The sequence below is a fragment of the Centropristis striata genome, chromosome 11, assembly GCF_030273125.1.
Source record: "Centropristis striata isolate RG_2023a ecotype Rhode Island chromosome 11, C.striata_1.0, whole genome shotgun sequence".
Taxonomy (NCBI): Eukaryota; Metazoa; Chordata; class Actinopteri; order Perciformes; family Serranidae; genus Centropristis; species Centropristis striata.
In genome coordinates this window covers 27,299,408-27,318,960 of record NC_081527.1, presented here as the reverse complement: position 1 = coordinate 27,318,960, position 19,553 = coordinate 27,299,408, and the positions used below count along the sequence as shown (strand labels likewise).

The window sequence follows — 19,553 nt, the reverse complement described above, 5'->3', positions numbered from 1 at the left end:
AAGAACTCATCCAAAAGATTTCATCCCTTTGACTTCACTCTTGGTCAGAACCATCACAAGCCCTTTGGGAACAAAACTTATCAAGACCTTTACTCACCGTCACACTATGTGGCTGTGACATAGCGGCAAAATATGCCGTCTCGCCATAACACACGAGACTATATAACTTGACCAGACATTCTCCAAATTTGTCCCAAATTTCTCACACGTGTTGAGGGTCCAGCCCTGAACACACCCACATGTCAATATTCACACACAGTCATAGCGCCCCCCGCTGGATACAGGAAGTAACATGTTTTACACCTACCCCGAGCAGAGTAGTAGGAGACACGTCATTTGGTACGCATAGGGACTGAGCCCACAGCGCCGCGCCTGACGTGGCCTCCCCCGATGGCTCCACTCTGCTCGGTCCCGTTCAGTCCTGCTTGCAGGCCTAGTTTTTATTAGGGCCCGAGCATGCAACGACCTGCAAGGTCCCTATTTTATTTCGAATGATTATTAGGGCCCGAGCAGGCAACGACCTGCGAGGTCCCTATTGTATTTCAAATTATTTTTATTTTTTTTCTTCTTCCCAAATGATCGCATTTTTCACTGCCTGAACATACCCCAAAGCTCATGAAACTTTAAATATAAGTCACACCTGGCGAAAAATGTAATAATCTATTGTCATCCTGAACTCCCACCACTAGGTGGCACTATAATAAAGGAAAGAGCGTTTTGGCTAATAACTCCCACATACTTCAGCGCACATTCAAAAACCTTATATCCACGCGTTCACTGAGTTGTGCTGAATCTCGTGATATAGGCCACGTCCATTTTCGCCTACCGTTTTTTTTAGCAAATTCGCGAAATGCCGCAAACCTACTTTTTCGAACTCGCTCCTAGGCAATTTCATCGTTTTTTGCTTTGCACACAGCATCTATGGACCCTCATGACAAAAAGTAAAAAAAAGAATTTTGATAACCCAAAGAATTCTCAAGTTATTAAATAACAACTTCCTGCATGTGGCGCTATTATCAACACAAAATACGAAGTGTTTTGCTTATCTCCACATTGGTGTGTTTGAATGACATGAAACTCAAGTTACTACTTCCCCATGAGCCCCTGAGGCTTGTTGCAAAATTTTTGGGCGCTGACCACGAGGTGGCGCTCTTTAAATTGAAGTATTTTATATCTCCAAATCGGTTGGTCGGATTAACACCAAACTTGGTATACTTATTGTCAATGCCCTCCTGAGGATAACCCTTGAACATTTTATTGATCGGCCCCTAGGTGGCGCTCTGGCGGCAGTTTAATTTAATAAGTGCCACTGTACCCAGACCATAAGACTTAAGGCAATGAAATTCATAGGGGTGGTATAGACTCGCCCCTGTAATGCACACACCCCAACGGCAGCATGCCCCGACACGCGTGTACTGCGAGGGCCCGTTCAGTACTGCTTGCAGTCCTAGTTACATTTTATTATTTTGATTTATTTATATTTCATCTTGTCTTTTTTTCATCTGTATTGTTAAAACATTTTAAATGTATTTTATTTCACACAATTCTCCTTGTATTGTGTACAGCGAAAACATCTTAAATATTCAATTAATTAACCTACTGTTGAAAAAACAGTCTTGTTGTGAAAAGGGCACCAATTAAACCATTCTCGGGCTTACACACACGAACTTCCACATATACAGATATGCATACACTTCATACCCTGTCTTCTTGTCCTGTTTACCTTTGTCATATTGTTTGTGGGTGTTTTATACGTTCTGGACGGGATGATGGCTCAATTTCGTTGTACTTGTACCTGTTACTCTGTGTAATGACAATAAAGGGTTCATTCATTACTTATTTATTTTAGGGAAAATTCACTACTAACAGATTATTTTTATTAAAAATTAAAACTCAAGCAGTGTAAAACATCAGTTTGATATTTTAACTTAAAGTTAAAAGTTGACTTGGGTTCTGTAAAGACTTTCCACAAACATGGAATAAGCTGAGAAGGAAAATATGCATAATAGGATAAAAGAATTCACAAGAGCTGCTTAATGACAGTAAAAGAAAATTCTTAGTTTTGTGTCCTTGTTTTTCAGAAACGTGGGTCCAGCTCTGAGCAGAACACTTTATCAGCTCTACTGTTCTCAGGGAGTGTTAACATAGATAATAAAAGTGTTTCATTCATTCATGTTTTCTGCCTCCAACACTGATGAAACTGGAGCTCTTCTTCCTCGTAATGTGAAAACATTCAGTCATTGATTTTCAGTTCCTGCTCCACTTGAATAGAATCAAGTTCAGGATGGTCATTTACATGTTTGTGTAAATGTGAACCTGCTGCTATATTTTTCTTTTTTGTATCATACTGGGACTTTTCACAAATATGTCCTAATACACAAATAAAATATTTTGAATAATATTCCAATATTTGCTTGCATTTTGTTCTTTTTCACAAGATCCTGTTATTGAATTTAAAGTCAGTGCTCTATGTTGAGTATCAGGTGATTGTTGATCATATAAAAAATACAAAAGCTTTCTTTCTGAATCACCGAAGAAGAGTCGATAGTCGCGGATATCAGTAGAGGCCAATATGTTTGATAGGAAACAGAAACTGGAAAGGTTGGTGTAAGTGCTACTGAAGTGGTGAAACGTCAGGCTCATGGTTGGAAAATAATTTTGAGAAGACGACCTCTACCCTGATTATTATATTTCATCCTAATTTATGGTGTTTTTCTGTCATTTTTGCACAGATTGTATAGTGCATCAAAACAATATAATGGGGCCATTTTATAGCGTTTTGAGGCCTTTACAAAAATACAATTTTGGATGTAATTTTTGAAAAACACCATTTTATGGGATGTCCAAAAACCAGGTATCAAAAATGGTCAAATCTTAAAATTCCTAAAAATGCTTAAAATAACTTTATTATTGTCTGTTGATACATATTAGAACGTAGTTTGTCCATAAATGACATAAAAACACCATATTATGGGATGCCCAAAAATTGTACAAAACAAAAAAAAGGTCAAAAAATTTTTGGACCTCCCATAAAATGGTGTTTTTCTGTCATTTATGGACAAACTGTGTTCTAATATGTATCAACAGACTTTAAAAATTAAATTTTTGGCCTTTTTATGCATTTTAAAATTTCACAATTTTTGACAAAAAACTACATGCTATAGTATCAAATCAAACTTTATTTATATAGCGCAAAGTGATTTACTAAAAATAAGAATAAAAACAGACAATAAAAATTACAAACACACCCCTCCCATCCCCACATACACATCTGTACATACGCATACACATACATGCACACACACGCACATAGACACGCACGCACACAAACACACACTCAGACTCACACACACCACATATTGGCTGTATCCCAATGTCAAGGATCCTTCCTTGGTAGGATCCTTCCTTCGGAGAGAGTCAAGAGTCACCTTTCACTGGTGTAACGCATAAATGGGACAGCCTTCGGATTGTGCAGCTGTGCGTCATTGCATAATTGGACGTCCTGCTTAAATTCAGGCTTTTGGCTAAGATCAAGTGTAGTATCTGTTCTTATCAGTTTAATAAAAATAAATAAATAAATTCAGCGCCGCAATTTCAAAATCAGTTCACGTGTCTTTGGCATCAGCACTCTGACACATTTGTGAAAATGGAAGAAGATGCTTTAAGGTTGAATCTCCACGATTTATCAAGTAAAAGCCACAAAGTGGATTAAACCTGAATATTTAACCGATCCTGGCTGAATTTGGCCGCTACTTAGTTTCATAAAAGCAGCGGAGCATAATTCATAATGGAAATATGTTCTGTGATTTTTTTTAGCTTTTTATTTTACAGTACAGTACAATAACAGTTATTTATAAATAACAATAACAGATAATAGCGGACTTTCGGCCCCTGTAAACACAATAAAGAAAACTTTCTGAATGGCATAGTTGCACATAGTACATCATCATCGGACGCATATAAATTAATTAATAACTTTAGTGACTGAGACGGCATTAGTTAACTTAACCGGCAATGTATCAAGATGACGTTTATTATCTTTAGCATAATATTCTGGCATTTGTTTATGGATATCTTTTTGCTTGACTTGCACACGTTTTGTAAGTTATGTGATAACATTCAGTGTAAACTGAAAATACCTATTTAAATGCATATTGCGCCGCCGGCGTTGCTTTATGGGTAGTCGGAGCACACGGAGGATACACACATGCATCCTTGGAAATTGGTCAGAAGAAGGAATCTGTCCTTCGGAGCATCCTCGACATTGGGACAGTCCTTCGGCGGATGTCGATGACGTAGTGTCCTTCAAATCCAGCCGTTTGAGCATCCTTCCTTGACATTGGGATACAGCCCGTGTTTCATGTGTGTAACACGTTGACTATGTGTGTACAATGTTCAGCATCCTGCAATGTCCAAAATAGCTGGCATCGTGCCATGGTGCCAGCTATTTAAAATCATTCAAGAGATTTGAACTTCGCCTCTTTTTCTTCTTGAAGCTCAGATCTCTGGACATCTGTAGTGCAATGCTGCAGGTGTTTTATCAGTGTGTGGTGGTAGTGTGTTGTTTTATGCTGCAGTCTGCTGGGGAGGCAGCATCAGACACAGAGATGAAGGCGGTTGGACAGACTGGTCTAAAGAGCTGGTTCTGTGGTTGGAGCCAGGTTGGACACACTGGAGGAGGTGGTGGAGAGATGACCTGTCAACATGTTCCAGGCCATCCTGAAATACCCAGATCATCCGCTACAAAAAAAACCTTTATGGACCAAAAAAACAGCAATGGACGGCTCCTCTCTCTCTGTTGCAGGACGGAGAGATACAAAAGAGCCTTCTCTCCTACAGCCATGAGACTGTCTTATTCTAACAGAGGTTCTACCAGACTAACTGAATTTACCCTCGGGGATAAATAAAGTAATTTTGATTTGATTTGATTGATTTCATGACGAGTAGGCCTATATAAGTGTACAGAGTCTGTCACAATTAATTAATCTTCTGTAAGTATGGCAGAGATGAGTCCGACGTTGGATGGAATAAATGTGCATTAAACCAACGCTCCTCCACTTGTTATCTTCCTCCATCAAACCACAAAATGCATACTATCAAAAACAACAACATATGTGCCAGATATAAAAGCCAGACCACTGTCATCATAACGCTGTAATAATCCTATGACTGTATACAGGTTATGAAACATTAGGGCTGGTCACCTCTTTTCCCGACGGCTGCCATTGTTAGGTAACAATATGATAAATAGCACTATCCAGCGGTGATACTGTTACAGCAGAGTAGCAGGCTGCCATTTACACAAGTGATGAATGAAGCTAAGCGTCTCATACAAATACAAAATTATATTCAGCTCAGTAAAAATGAGCGCTTATCACGTTATCGACGTCAGCTACTGTAAAAAGCACAACGGCATAACGTAGACAACTCATTCAAACGATTTGACAACACAGGGTTCTTACACACTCTTCAACACAAATCACTTCTCAGCTTAAACTAACGTCTTATTACCTGACCAAACTATTAAATACGTAAATACTCACCATATCGATTGAATAAACATTGTCGTTCGCTTTGAATAAAACATCTTGTTCTACCAAAGATGGGTAAGAGGATAAGACTGTCAACCAGACACCAGACTGATGTTGTTTAAATATAATCCACAAACACTTTGTTGTTCAGACATATTGTTACATCCACCAGCTCTGTACTGACTGAGTATTTTGTGTCTGTTCTCAGTTGTACAGCATCCAGATGGTGGGACTTGAATGTAATAAAACCTGATAATGTAATAAAGTGCATTTCCCAATAATGTAATACACTTTTTTTTTTTTACCAATAATGTAATAAAGTATAACATTAATGGGAGGTTATTACAAGTCCTGATAATGTAGTAATTCCCCAATATTGTAATAATTTAACAGCAGACCACCCATTACTTGGGTTCAAGTGGTGATACTGTGTAGGCAACTCTAGCTCTAGCGCCACCAACAGGTCAAAGTTGAATGTTTATTAACTTTTGACTTGTTCATCCGTTTTTCACAAACGAGGTATCCATGACACACGAATGCATTCAACAGCTTCTTGAAATTTAAAGGTGCTTTGTGTTATACTGCCAGCCTGCACAGTAAAACTGCTTCAGATGATCCAGAACGCGGCGGGCCTGGTCTACAACCAGCCAAAAAGGCTTATGTATCTATTGTCTAAATGGACTTCAGTGATGTGTCATAATTTTCAGTAATTTCTCGACGAAAACACTTAATATTCAATATTAGAGTGTTATATTAACTCAAGAGAGAGTGAAAGAAAAACAAAAGATGGAAAATAAATTCTGGTGTGGTCACACAGGAGTTATGTTTACATGCTACAAACAGTTTTGCCTATTTTATTTTGGAGGAAACTTTCTCCAGCTGACTAAATGTTACACTACTAGAGATAATAATCAAAACAGGAAACAAACAAATAAAATAGAGGTAATGATAAGGGGCCTAGTCTAGCAATCTTTAAAAAAAAATACTAATCAAGAAAGACATTTAAAAGCATAAAAGGTCTTAAAACTGCATATGGGGCTCCATGTGAATTAAGGAATATTATAAGAAGTGTCATGGAAACAGAATGACCGTCACATCATGTAGGCCTATATAAACACCAACAGACCTGTCATTTTACACTTTGCAACTGGACCTGGACATGAGCTGAAAACCTCTTTACCCAAACTGTGGAAAGTGAACTTTTGGAACTTGTTGAAAAAACAAAACTACTGCTTCACGCAACTTTTGTGTAATACCTGAAGAGCCTGAATACTGTATTCAGTGGACCACTGGTCGCTGACGACCACCTGCTGGTAGGGCCTATTGAGAGCATAGACTGTATATAAATAATGGACGTAGTCACCGTGACATCACCCATTGGTTTGTGGCCCGTTGGATGCATAAAGTTCACTCGTTGCCATCTTTGAAAGGGTCAAAGTTATGAGGCCAAATCGGTAAATGTCCTTTTTTATATCTATATAACTTTATTCACACGCCGTGGGTACGTATTGTTCTGCTTCTCTCCTGGAGAATGGACAGATTTTTTTTGCAGCCAGACTTACCGCCCCCTGCTGGACTTTTCGGTAGAATGCAGCTTAAGGCACTTCCTGGTTGGCCTCCCTGCTCAGACACGGAGATTGCTGCCTGATTGAGAGTGGGAGAAAAAGAAGGAGTGGTTATCAAACTTTGAAGCATCTCATTAGGAGGAGAGTTTTCTATTAAAGTGGCAGTGCAAGTTTCACATCATGTAGTCATGATTACAACAAAAAATAAATAATAAATAGAAATGTAATTGTATTAAGATCAAGTAAAAATACCAATCCAACAGTGTGTAAATACTTTCAGGATTACCTAAACAAACATAAAAATACAAAAAAAAATACACACAACAAAAAAACGTCCCTAAAAAAAGCAAGGTGAAATGCAGAGCGGACAAATTAGTTGCATTTCCATCAGGGTAAAAAGTGGCCGCTGGGAAAGTTCAGGCCACGCCCTCTCAAATGGACGCTTACTTGGTATGTCTCCATTACAAAAAAAAAGGCCCCAGAAGGATTTTCGAGACTCCGTAGGTGACATATGGTTTACGACCGTTGTGTAATTGCTCAGCGACACTTTCGGCCATACGGATTTAACACGGGAGACGCGCCAAACTTAAACAATAAGAAAGGAGATGCAGAGGCAGAAGGAGCAGAGCTGCTGTGTTTCTTCTTGCTGTATTCATGCACATGGTGGCGATGATTATTGTTGTGACTATTTGCTACTTTGCCGGCTTTTTTAAAAAATGGTAAGGTTGTTGCGGCGTAAAGTATTACATCACATCCCGTTAAGCGGGCTTTTTTCAGGGGAGAATAAATGGCCCTCAAAAACGACCACTGGGGGCGGCTCACATTCAAATTTGGGGCGTTTTGATGAGGGAGACCTGGCTCATTCCGGGTATAGACTATAGGGGAAACGCACCTATTGTCTTAAAACATTAAGAAAATGCATCTTTGGGTTCTCTCTAATATTTGCAAAGTTTTACATTTAAATGAAGCTACACAAATTGCAGAAAACACATACAGCAAGGTGAAAGTTTTAATTTAAAAAAATATTGTTAAGTATGCCTTAAAGTATATTTTAATGAACTTCAATGCTTTACTTTAGTAACATTTTGAATGCAGGACTTTCACTTATAACAGGATATTTATACACTGTGGTATTTCTTTGATATAGTGATCTAACAGACTTTACCGATGCGATGTGTGAACAAACTAAAGATTTACAAGATGAATAAAGAAAATAAATATTTTCTTCTTATTTTGATTTCAATATATCATACAAAGGTTATGGAGAAATGTATAACTAATGTAACTAAGGCAGTTTTCCTGCTGAAACACCACAAAGTGCAAGCTTTCCTCACTTAAACAGCTTTGTCACAGATGAATGAGCTGAGTTCTCAATCACTTGTTGCTTTTTTACAAACAACTTTATCGTTGTGAACCTAATCAATACAGACATATTATAACACAGACCTTAAAAATCTGAGAAATAGTCAGAATTATTCTGGTCCAATTTCAGTGTGTAGAATTTCTGTTGAGTTATTATGTTAATACAAACATATGACAACAGATGTTGTGTTGTTCATTCCCATGTTGATTGATTTCCAAAAGAGAGTCAGAGACATTTTAATATATATCCTTAAATTTCACATTCCCACAAACTGTTAATGAGGGATGTACCTGAATCAGCATAACTTAAATTATGTTTTTTTTTTCTGTCTGCAGTTGCCCATTTTTATATAGGGGGAAAAAACCTGATGAAAAAATATAAAAGTACCAAAGATGAAAAGTACAGTATGTGGAAATATACTTATGTACTACTTAAGTACTACAGAATGTACTGACAATGAATATTAGGCTAGTAGTAACATTAAATTCCAGTCTTCTATTCAGACACAGAGAAAGATATTTTGTTGCCTGAACAAATGCTCATAATAATGTCTCTGTACTACTCTACTTTTTAAAGCGATGTGGTTATGTGGTGCAAACACTTCTCTATTATTGTTTTCATGTGACCTGAAAGCAGCGTCAGTGTTACAGGATTATATTGAAAACATTCTGAGCAGACGTGCACAATTATTTCAGTGCAAATCGCACAAAATCGCAAAAAATGCTAAAGTATTTACTTTGGTGACTCTGAGACGAGTCTTTAGATTAAGACTTGGTCTTAATAAGTGCTCATTTTCATTTCTCACATTGGAATCAATAGCTGCTCATTAACAAAACATGTTTGAAGCCCTTCAATTAAAGTGGTAACCTTCAACACTAATAAATAACATGGTTGTGTATTAACAATTTGTTGTTTACATTAACTAATGCATGCTTTTTCACGCATTTAGTCATGATCTCTAACTATAAATTCACTACGCCACATAAAACCACCCCCATCTGTAATGACTGGGTGAACCCTTATATACGTAATCTTTCAGTTTTATCACAACATACCAACTTTGTCCGACCAATTCCAGCAGATACGTCCTCATCTAACCAGTCAAGTTTTACTGATTACTGTCATTACAATTTTTCATGAAACAGCACCGACATTAAACAACCTTCTCGCTGAACTTGAACTTTAGTAATTGAAAGGTCAAGTTAAAACTATTTTTTAAATGTCAAACAGAGATTGGAGATGGCAGGCCTTTAATAAGGGCAGAGTACAGCCTAAACAAGCAAACAAACAAACAAACAAACAAACAAACTACATAAGAATCAATCAGTCTGTTCCCTCCCAAAAATTAACCAAAAGAAAAGAAACAATTTCTTCACTTTATTCTTATTAAATATGAACATTTTTCCATATACTAAGTGCAAACTGGAATTTTTGGGGGAGGATTATTAGACCCTTGGATACATCAATAATTAACAACATTGATCAAAATGCATTATTATTTTTTGAGCAGTGTGAGTTTATAATATCGCCCTATCAATTGATCCAAGGTCAAAATTTTAAATGATGATAGAAAACTGATATCCTTGCAAAATTTTGTCCCACCAACAATAACACAGGTAAAATTATTGGGTATTTGAAATGGAAATGTGCAAAAAATGTACCTGGGGTGCACACGGGTTAATCACCTTAGATTGATCATGTTTTTCAATGTAAATATTTCTAAATGTAGTGGAGTAAAAAGTACAATATTTGCCTCTTAAATGTAGTGGAGTAGAAGTATAAAGTTACATAAAAAAGTACTCCAGTAAAGTACAAGTACCTCAAAATGGTGCTAAAGTACAGTAATTGAGTAAATGTACTTAGTTACATCCCACCAATGGGGCCCACTGATTAGTTGCCTTTGAATGGAAAATGCATCACGTTTCCAGCCATTTGCTTTATTTCTAAAATAGAAACAATGTGTACATTGGCAATAACTTTCCAACCCTCTGCTGTTTGTAAATGTGAAAAACATTTTATAAATCAAAAATGTCAGACAAAATGTGCCTGAATCTCAAAGGAAATAAAAACCATAATACCTGTATATATTGTTGTGTCTGCTTGTGTTCATGAGGCACTTTGTTGGTTTGATTTGTATTTATATCAAACTGCCTGCAGTGAGCAAAGCAATGAGCAAATGCTTGTTAGCATGTAGCCAGAATGCTTCACTGAAACCCAACTATTATATAACCTAACCTCAGACTGGTAGCTTGAATTCTCATTAATATTATCAATTGATTGCAATGATCACCAACAACATTTTAAGTAACCTTTCAGCATGAAGCTTATCTTTTAAGGATCCCAAATGAGCTAGTTTGTTAGGCAGCTAGAAGGGCGCTTTGACCTGATAACAGTTTTAGCAAATTAGCAGCAAATTAACAAACAATTCTATAAAACCTTTGACAAAGACTGCGTCCAAAATCACTCCCTGTGTACCATATAGTGCACTATATCAGGTGTGAAATGCATGCTTTACATTAGTGCTGCACGGTTTGAAATTGTTTTTATAATATTGGAGGAAATGAGAATTTCCCAATCATTTCTCTTAATTATCATTTAAGAATATATTAAGATGGTCATAGTGTCAATTTCTCTTTTTTTAAAACGCTTTTTTCTGTAGTATGTAGGCCAGAATATTTTCATATTTTGACACATATTTTGCATTTAATGAATATTGTACCTTCCTGCAATATGAATTTTGCTCTGGTCCATATTGTGGTTTGATTAATTTTGCAGCTCGACTCCACATTGTGCCTAAAACATGACTTTTTGCTAACAATCCAAAAATCCAATGTGCCAGATTTTGCCAATGCAAAAAATTACAGGATACATGTAAGTGATGACTAGGAATGAGCATAGATTTTCGAATATTCGAATCGTCATTAAATCATAAAAAATCGAATAGTTCATCATATTTGGAAAAAAAAGTATTACTGCTGCCTTCTGCATGATTATTGCAGAATAGTAGTTTTCAATAATTCAACGATTATTGAATAGTAGTTTTGCCTGAAATGCACATCCCTAGTGGTGACTCAAAATTATGATGCTTATGTGTCTGAAATCTCAGTTTACTGCTCACTTTGAGTGAACTATTAAGTGTCTGTTGTATAAGAATCAGTGGATGAGTGAACGAGGGAGTGATTTCAGACTCAGAAAGTATCTAAGGTGAATGGTGAGCTCCTCAGCAGCCAGACTCCGCCATCCTCTCAGGCCGAGCTGATTGACAGGTGCTGGGTGGGGTGAAGACGGTGGGATCACTGATGCCCAGCTGGAGGTTGAAGAAGCGAGTGGAGGTGGTGACGCTGCTGTTCCTGGTGTAGGTCTCCTGCACCGGGTAGCAGTCCTTAAGGGTGTAAATGCCCACCCAGGTCTCATCTGGTGGAGAAACGAGCAGACATTACACAAGGTTCATAACTTTTTGAGTGGTCAAATTCAAGCACTTTTCAAGGACTTTCAAGGTCCATTTACGAGCTTTTCCAGGACCTTACAACGGTTGTAAGTTGCATGCTTTAGATGAGTACTTACATGCTAAAAGGGGAAGATTTCACTGAACCATACCAACAGCGATGGTTTTACACTTTTAGCTCTTCATTTCAGATAGGCTACTCATTATTTTTACATTGAACATGTGATTATCTTTTGTCTATAGATGGATGAAGTCAGATTGCAAGAGAAATACAGTAATAATTTCAAGCATTTACAAGCACTTTATCCAAAATCCAAGCACTTTTTAAACCTTGAAAATACAACTTTTATATTCAAGCACTTTCAAGGATTTCAAGCACCCGTACGAACGCTGATGACAGCTCAAAGAAGAACTGGAGGTTCTAGTCATTCTAGCAAGAGCTGCTCTTTAAATAAAACTAAAATGAAAGAGGTCCCTGTCTGTTTGTCTTTCAATGTTCTTGACAACAGGAAACCATCCATATTTCACATTTGGTCGATGTTTTGCTGAGGACACAAAAAAGCGCAGTGCTGAAACTACAGGTGTTTCCATTGGAGCTGAAGCGAATTTTGAAGCGTATGTTTTAAATGACACACTAAAGAAAATGCAAAACTGTTTTAGGGCAAATAAACAAAGCTGCAGTAACGTACTTTGGTCAGCAGATGGAAGTGTAAGGTATTGCTGTAGGCTAATACGTCAGTAAACAGGAGAGATTAAAATAGACTGTGCAACTTCTAACTGTTCTTTCATGTCAGAGGAAACAGCTGATCAGTCATTCAAGTTAAATGTTCCCTACGTCAGAACTTATTCAGAAAAAGTTTCCATCTCCCGTTTAGGGCATTAACTATTTTTTGAAAAAAGACAAAAACCACCTCATTAAGATCTTCAAAATGCTCAGAGAAATTAGATGATGGAAATGCGACTTGTGAAGCTGTTTGGATAGAGAAAGTAGTGATACTGAAGGCCAAGCCATCAACTCGTTCTAAAGAGGCTGAGTCTATCTTTTTGACCAGTGATTCCCTGGAAAATATGAAGCCCAGTAAAAAATCAAAAATAATCACCAGTAGTCATTTCAAGCACTTTAAAAAGGACAAGCTTGCACCACTAAAGGGGGCGCTGCGTTTAAACCCAGACTTACGTTTGCGGGCCGGCTTCCTGTCTGACCACTCCTGAACCTCCACATTGTCCCCGGGGCCTCCGATGATGTACTGGTCCTCGAAGGTGGAGTTGTCTGGGATGTCGAAGGGGTCCCAGGCCTCCATCAGAGCGACCTTTGAGCACTCCTTGGTCTTTTGGTCAATCTGGAACATCACCATGCTCTGGTACAGGTAGATGTACTCAAAAAACCTGGAGCGGATGGAGAGAATGATGGAGTTTTGACACTGAATTTAAAGTTGTGTTCACTGAGACTTTGGCCACTTGGGGGCAGCAGAATTCAATTTAACTCTATGGAGTCTTGGGCTATTTTGTCCATTTCTGAATCCTTTTCATCCTGCCTGTATACACCACTTAAAAATGTTTAAATGCCATGTTGATATATTTTTTTCAGCACAACTTCACCTATATGACCTAATAATAATTTATTTTTTATTCTGACTTACTGGATCAACATTTTGAACCAAAAAGAAACAAAGAAAAACCAACATAAATGTGATCCTGTGATTGTGTGTGATCCTGTCATCCAAATCTGTTTTTTATTCTAGTGGGACTCTATTTTATTTGTGTCCTGTGTGTTTAGCGTAACAATTTTGGTCATTTTGTGTCTTTTTTGTTTCTTTTTTGGTAATTTTGTGTCTTTTGTTGTGTTTTTTTTTTTTTGGTAATTTTGTGTCTTTTTTTGTAATTTTGTGTCCTTCTGTGTCTTTCTTGTCATTTTGTGTCTTTTTTTAGTCATTTTGTGACTTTTTTTGGTCATTTTGTGTCTTTTTTTAATCCTTTAGTCCAACACAAAATGCGATTTTGAATCTCTCTTTAACTTTCAAAACACTATCATGCTTAATAAAGAATTTGAAATGTTGGTGAAAGGTGAACAAAGGTGTCACATATAACATATAAGAGGGTTACATCCAGTTCTATCATTTTATACTAAATATATTTGAGCCTGTCTCCAGTTTTACTTGGTATATAATCATCAAACTGAACTGGCCTCATGACTGACTGGCCTCATGGAGTTTACAGACAGAACTTTAGAGGTAAATTTACAGTCGGGCTCCACGCTGCTTTGTTTTCTAGTCTGAATGTGATGTCTGGATTTGGAGCTTTTGGAGACTCCAGAGGGTTAATTGTATTCAAGATTTTTTGTGTATTCTTTTTTAAAAGCTCACATTTAAAGGAAACAATCCACATAGTTAATATTCTAAAATATAATGCATTATCTGTGAACTCAGTATTATTTCCCACATCTTATATTGTGACACTATAAATACTTGAGCAAAAATTACTTCTAGTCACTTATAGATTTATTAAGCACTTTTTCCCAAAATTATGGCAACTTTTTTTGAGAAAATTATAATTTAGAGTTCCTCCTTTTATTTCACATATGTTTGGTTGTTCAGACCACATATGTTCTATGTAAAACATGCAGCAGAGCTAAAGCCACAGTGTAAATTAAACTAAATAAACCAAAGTCTGTTTACAGTCCAGAGAATATTTTCTCAACTGCATTTTTTCAGTCCTGGCAGAGAGTCAGTGTTGGTTTATTCTTGCAACACTGCTGCAGGAATTAAACACATTTTTTTAGTTTATAACTTAAAAAGGCGATTGTGGGATAAATAAAACCTATGTAGTCTATATAATAAAAATAATAATAATAATAATGATAATAATAACATTAAAGGTAACACCTCCCAATATGCCAGCCTTTATAAACACATTGTAAGAGTTTTATTAATCATCAACAAGTAATCAAATGTATTATTTACACATCAGTTATAAGTATAACTTTTAGGTGTCCAGGTTGTGAAGAGCAAAAAAATGACTAACAGGACCTTCTGTTCAAGTCTGCAGATATGAAAACACTTTTTTTCATTTAACATCTTATATGTATGTATACTGACAACATGTTTTATTTATTTTTGGTGTCATTATTTTTCTTAATGTTAGAGATATACATGTTTACTTTTTTAATATAGCAAAGCTTTATAACTTTATATATAAACTGGTTTTGGGTTGTAAAAATTATTAAAAAAACAAACTATTTATATCTTTGACTATTTTAACTCAAAAATCAATTAATTAAGATATTTTAAGCATTTATTTATGCTAATTATAACATTTAAAGTAGCATTGTGACCAAAAAACATAACACCATCAGAAGAGATTTTTGATCTGGCAACCCAAAATGTTATTAATGCGAAAGTAATTTATTCATTACCATTTTTAAACCATAAGAACCCATGGTGACACCTGTGTAGCAAACACTTTAAATCTTCTAGAATCTCCCATATTCAGCTTTATGCTTCACCTTAACTCATTAAATCCCTAAGGGACATATACTCAACACCCTGGTGTGGTGGTCATGTGACTGTGACAAGAAGTGACTTCTCCAAAATGTGGCTGTGACTGGAAACAGAAATGTGGAAAAGAAGCTAATTTCAAAAAGCTTATTTTTTGTTAGGAGGCCGAGTTTAAACTCATTTAACAATTCTACTCCGTTAATAGTTTGTCCTGTATTGCTTTTAACTTGTTCTGACTATATTTCCTGAACAAATTAAAGTCACAATTTTGATATATGTTATGGAGATGCAAAGAAAAAGGCAAATGGTTATTTGTTTTTATTATTATTGATTTATTATTATTTTGTTACTTAAAAACAAATCTGAAAAATAATGTGTTGTTAAACAGCACTATTAATGTCACAATTTTGATAAATGTTATGGAGATGAAAAAGAAAAAGGAAAATTTGTGTCTCTGTAAGCAGAAAAGGTGTCTTGTTTATTTATTTTAAAATAAGAAATATTATAAACATAAATACCATAAACGCCCAATGTAACGTTTATGTCACATCTCAGATCGTTGGCAGTTATGGGTACATTTTTTTTTTTTAAAACATCAGAAATGTGTTCTATGTGGTCCACTTCTAGAACACATCCTTTCAGGATAACTGGGTCTGGGTTCTTATGAGTTAAAGCCCCTTTAACTTCACATCTGGACTGTTGTTCGACAGTCTGGTCTGGTGCATCACAAAAAGAAATGTTTAAACTCCAGCTAACTCAAAATAGAGGAGCTCGCCTTGCACTTCAGTACACAAGGGAGAATGTGTTACAAATGCATGATAGACTATCATGGCTAATGGTAAAAGACAGACTGATATGCAGTCTTATTTTGTTTTTAAAGAATATATATACAGTTGGTAAACCTTACTGCTTATATTCACAACTAGTACCAACTAATAACAGACGTAACCATGAGACAAGACAAGCAGTAAACAACGGATTCACATTACCTCTGCCGAGAACCAACACACTTAGGAGAACAGTCATGTATAGAGCGGTTGCAGAGTGGAACAGGCTTCCATCTGAGCTCTTATTACTTGAGAGCAGAAGTAGTTTTTTTTTTAAAAACTGAAAAAGATTACTTTCGAAAGGTGAATGTATAGGGTCTGACTTCTTGTTTAGTTTGCTTTGCTTTGATGGTTAGCTTTTGTTTTTCTGTTTCATGAGCCAGGTATTGATTTTGTATGTTTTAAAAACTGTTTTTAATCATTTCTTTGAATTGTAATCGGTATTCCACTGTTTGGTATTTTTTTTAATTTAATATAGTAGGTTTTTTTCTTATAACTGAATTGTAGATTCTAATTACTCTGTATGCTTTTACTATGTAATTAAATTGTGTCCTGTTTGAGGACCCCAGGAAGAATAGCCATTACTCCCACAACGGAGTGATGGCTAATGGGGATCCGAATAAATAAATAAATAAACTCTTTCTGAGGACTGCCTTAATAAGAAAATGGAGTGGTGTTTATATTTGTCTTCTAGATATTACTCATTAGATGTTTAGATGTTTTATGTAAATATATATTTTAGACCATTGTTGTTTAAAAAATTACGGGAAATACATGGTTTTACATTTAAACTAATTTGAACCATTTTGATAGGAAATATTGGAGCCTAGCTCAGGCTACATAAAGACAAAGGACAGAGGGTCTTACTTCTGACACGGGGTGTGCTTCTTGTTCTGCTGCAGGACCCGGATCCTCTGTTTCAGGCCGTCGTAGGAGACCGCAGCCCGGCTGTTCCTCCCGGTGCCGTGGTCGTACATCACCCACCTGCCTTCCCACTGCAGCGGGGCGAGGCAGGGCCCGGCCGCCCGGGACCCACCAAGCCCGGAGACAGACAGGCCGAGTACAGACGCCCCGGCGGCGGCCACAAACACCATTATAAGCCGGTGCATCGCGTCTGGAAGTAGCGGAGAGTCCCGTTAGCTGAAGCCGGTGTTGTTGACAGGCGGCACCTGCTGCTGACAAGTTCAAGAGAGTTAAACGTAAAAGCGTTACCGGTTGTGCCTGCCAAAATAAGAGCTTGTAAAATAAGATACTTTTTTCCAGATCTTTATTAACAACAGAGTCGACCAAGGCAAAAGCGAACTAAGCGACTACTTGGGCCCTGTTGGAAAAATTGCACGAGGAAACCTTGAAAATTGAATAATCTGACACCAACAGAGAATCCTCATCATTTTTCTCTGCGCAGTCGTTGATGGGGAAATGATGAGCCGGAGGAAGTCCATCTTCCAGGAAGTTCCGCCTTCTTCATCCATTGATTCGTCAGTTTTAATCAATACAGGGAAACATCATGTCACCGGTCAAATAATCATTTCTGCCCTTCACAGTGTTCTGACCTGCTATCAAAACTTGTTAGGACAAACATTCTGCCTTGTTATGACTTACAGATATAATTTGGAGCCACTTATTTTTTCAATGTCTAAATGTATTCTAAAGTCTAAAAAATCTGAAACGCAATATATTCTTTGTGATTATAGAATAGGGTGACCAAGTGTCCTCTTTTGCCCGGACATGTCCACTTTTTACGTCCTGTCCGGGGCGTCCGGCCGGGTTTTATAAATTCACGAAAATGTCCGGTGTTCACTGTTTTTCATAGGACCAGTACACGTGCACGTAAATTGACCGGCGCTTTGCACACAATTTTGCGAGACGTAATTACCAAGAGGCTGCCTTGTGGGAGGGTCGGCGCCGCGCACACACACACACACACAGAGACAGAGAGCAGAGCAGACAGAGGGCAGATCGAACAGCGGAGCAACATTGCACGGGAAATGCCGAAGCGTAAGTGCAGCTTCACAGATGAACTGCAAAAAAAATTTCCGACATACCGTACCGGTCGGGACAGGTAGGAGGCGGAGTGCACCGTGTGCAATGCTGGCACATATGTCTCAGTGTCTAATAAAGATGCCAATTGCCCCTGGCTGCAGTACGCAGATCGGGGAGAGGCTCAATGTGGGCGGAGTTTAACGTTTAACTCCGCCCACGTTTGACACCAGCCATTGTGCGGCCGCCATCTGGTGGCGGAGACTAGGCAGTACATTCTGAAACGTCAATGCAGCACCTACGGACAGAGTGGCGTAAAACCCACGTATTGATTGCATATGTAGAATAATGATACAATTCCAAATTCACCTGCTAGCTGGATTTCATTAAAATACACAGATAAAGGTTATAATTTAGTTAAATGTATTAGGTTCCACTGTTTGATCAACTCTGTCCTGATATGTTACACCTCTGGGTTCATCTTATGATTAAATAAAAAGCTTTTTTATGGGGCACCTTTCATTATTATTTATATCAGGATCAGGTCTGGTGCCAAAATGTAGTTCTTTGGGAAAACATGTTTCTTTTTGTATCTTAAATGTAAATACCAGCCTACATAATATTAGTAATAATACATAATATTCAATATACATTCTTGTCTCATCTTGTGAATAAAATAATGGTAATGTTTAGGGACATTTAGAACTGCAACAGTGAAGTGAAATCAAGACTTAATATTGGGCTTCTAACTATAGTAAAACAGAGACAGCTATGAAAAAGGTTCATGCATTTAATAGACTTAGACATTCCTATTTTTAACTTGTCAAATGTCTTTTTTTTTTTACTGTAAGTTCATTATTTTATCCAGGCTGCCTATATTTAAAAAAAAATCTGCCATAGCATTTCCCCAAGTGAGTGTGACAAACAGTACAGCCATAGACACATGTTAAATTTTTGTACACTCAATTACATCAGCTACATCAAGGAGATCAGAGACTGAAGTGATGTCTGTGCCATTGACAATGACACACTTTATTCCTTTCTTTCAAAGGCACAAAACACCTGCATTTGCCGTGTGTCAATAATTGCTTTACAAAATCTCTCGTAATCTTCCTGCAAACTAAAAAGGAACAGGAACGGTTCCCTTAGTTCATCCATCTCTTCATCCAGGTCCAGGTCATCAGACATGTGCAGCTGTTTCACTGCCCTCAGACGATCTTCTTCTTCCATGGTGATGACTTGGGGAAGGGAAAGTTTTCCCTTGAATGTCTCATTTCCACACCACCTTGCTGCCTCAATAGTGTCCCTAAGCAGAACATCCTCCTAATCAAAAATAAAGAAAACAATT

The 19,553-nt window shown here is 37.2% G+C and overlaps 2 protein-coding genes and 1 pseudogene across 9 annotated transcripts in view; 2 read left to right on the top strand and 1 right to left on the bottom strand.

Annotated features, from left to right (window-relative positions):
* Positions 1-2,401, top strand: part of mus81 (MUS81 structure-specific endonuclease subunit) — a 74,326-nt gene extending 71,925 nt beyond the window's left edge. For all 5 annotated transcript variants that reach the window (XM_059343802.1, XM_059343801.1, XM_059343800.1 and 2 more), the window contains exon 17: positions 2,082-2,401. In XM_059343802.1, the coding sequence (XP_059199785.1) occupies positions 2,082-2,148 (67 nt within the window). In that variant the 3' untranslated portion in view covers positions 2,149-2,401. The remainder of the gene's footprint in view (positions 1-2,081) is intronic.
* A 1,105-nt stretch (positions 2,402-3,506) lies between these two features.
* Positions 3,507-3,677, top strand: LOC131981149 (U2 spliceosomal RNA; annotated as a pseudogene).
* A 6,388-nt stretch (positions 3,678-10,065) lies between these two features.
* On the bottom strand, positions 10,066-18,351 carry epdr1 (ependymin related 1). 4 transcript variants are annotated; one of them, XM_059345162.1, is made up of 4 exons: positions 18,271-18,351; positions 17,093-17,400; positions 13,082-13,290; positions 10,066-11,873 (listed from the first exon to the last, which is right to left on the bottom strand). In XM_059345162.1, the coding sequence occupies exons 2-4, from the start codon at positions 17,332-17,334 to the stop codon at positions 11,680-11,682; spliced, it is 645 nt and encodes a 214-aa protein (XP_059201145.1). In that variant the 5' UTR covers positions 17,335-17,400; positions 18,271-18,351; the 3' UTR covers positions 10,066-11,679. The 4 variants fall into 4 exon arrangements, with proteins under 4 accessions (XP_059201145.1, XP_059201144.1, XP_059201146.1 ...); XM_059345161.1 differs by having other exon boundaries at positions 17,093-17,397; XM_059345163.1 differs by having other exon boundaries at positions 18,276-18,315.
* Positions 18,352-19,553: the final 1,202 nt, after the last annotated feature.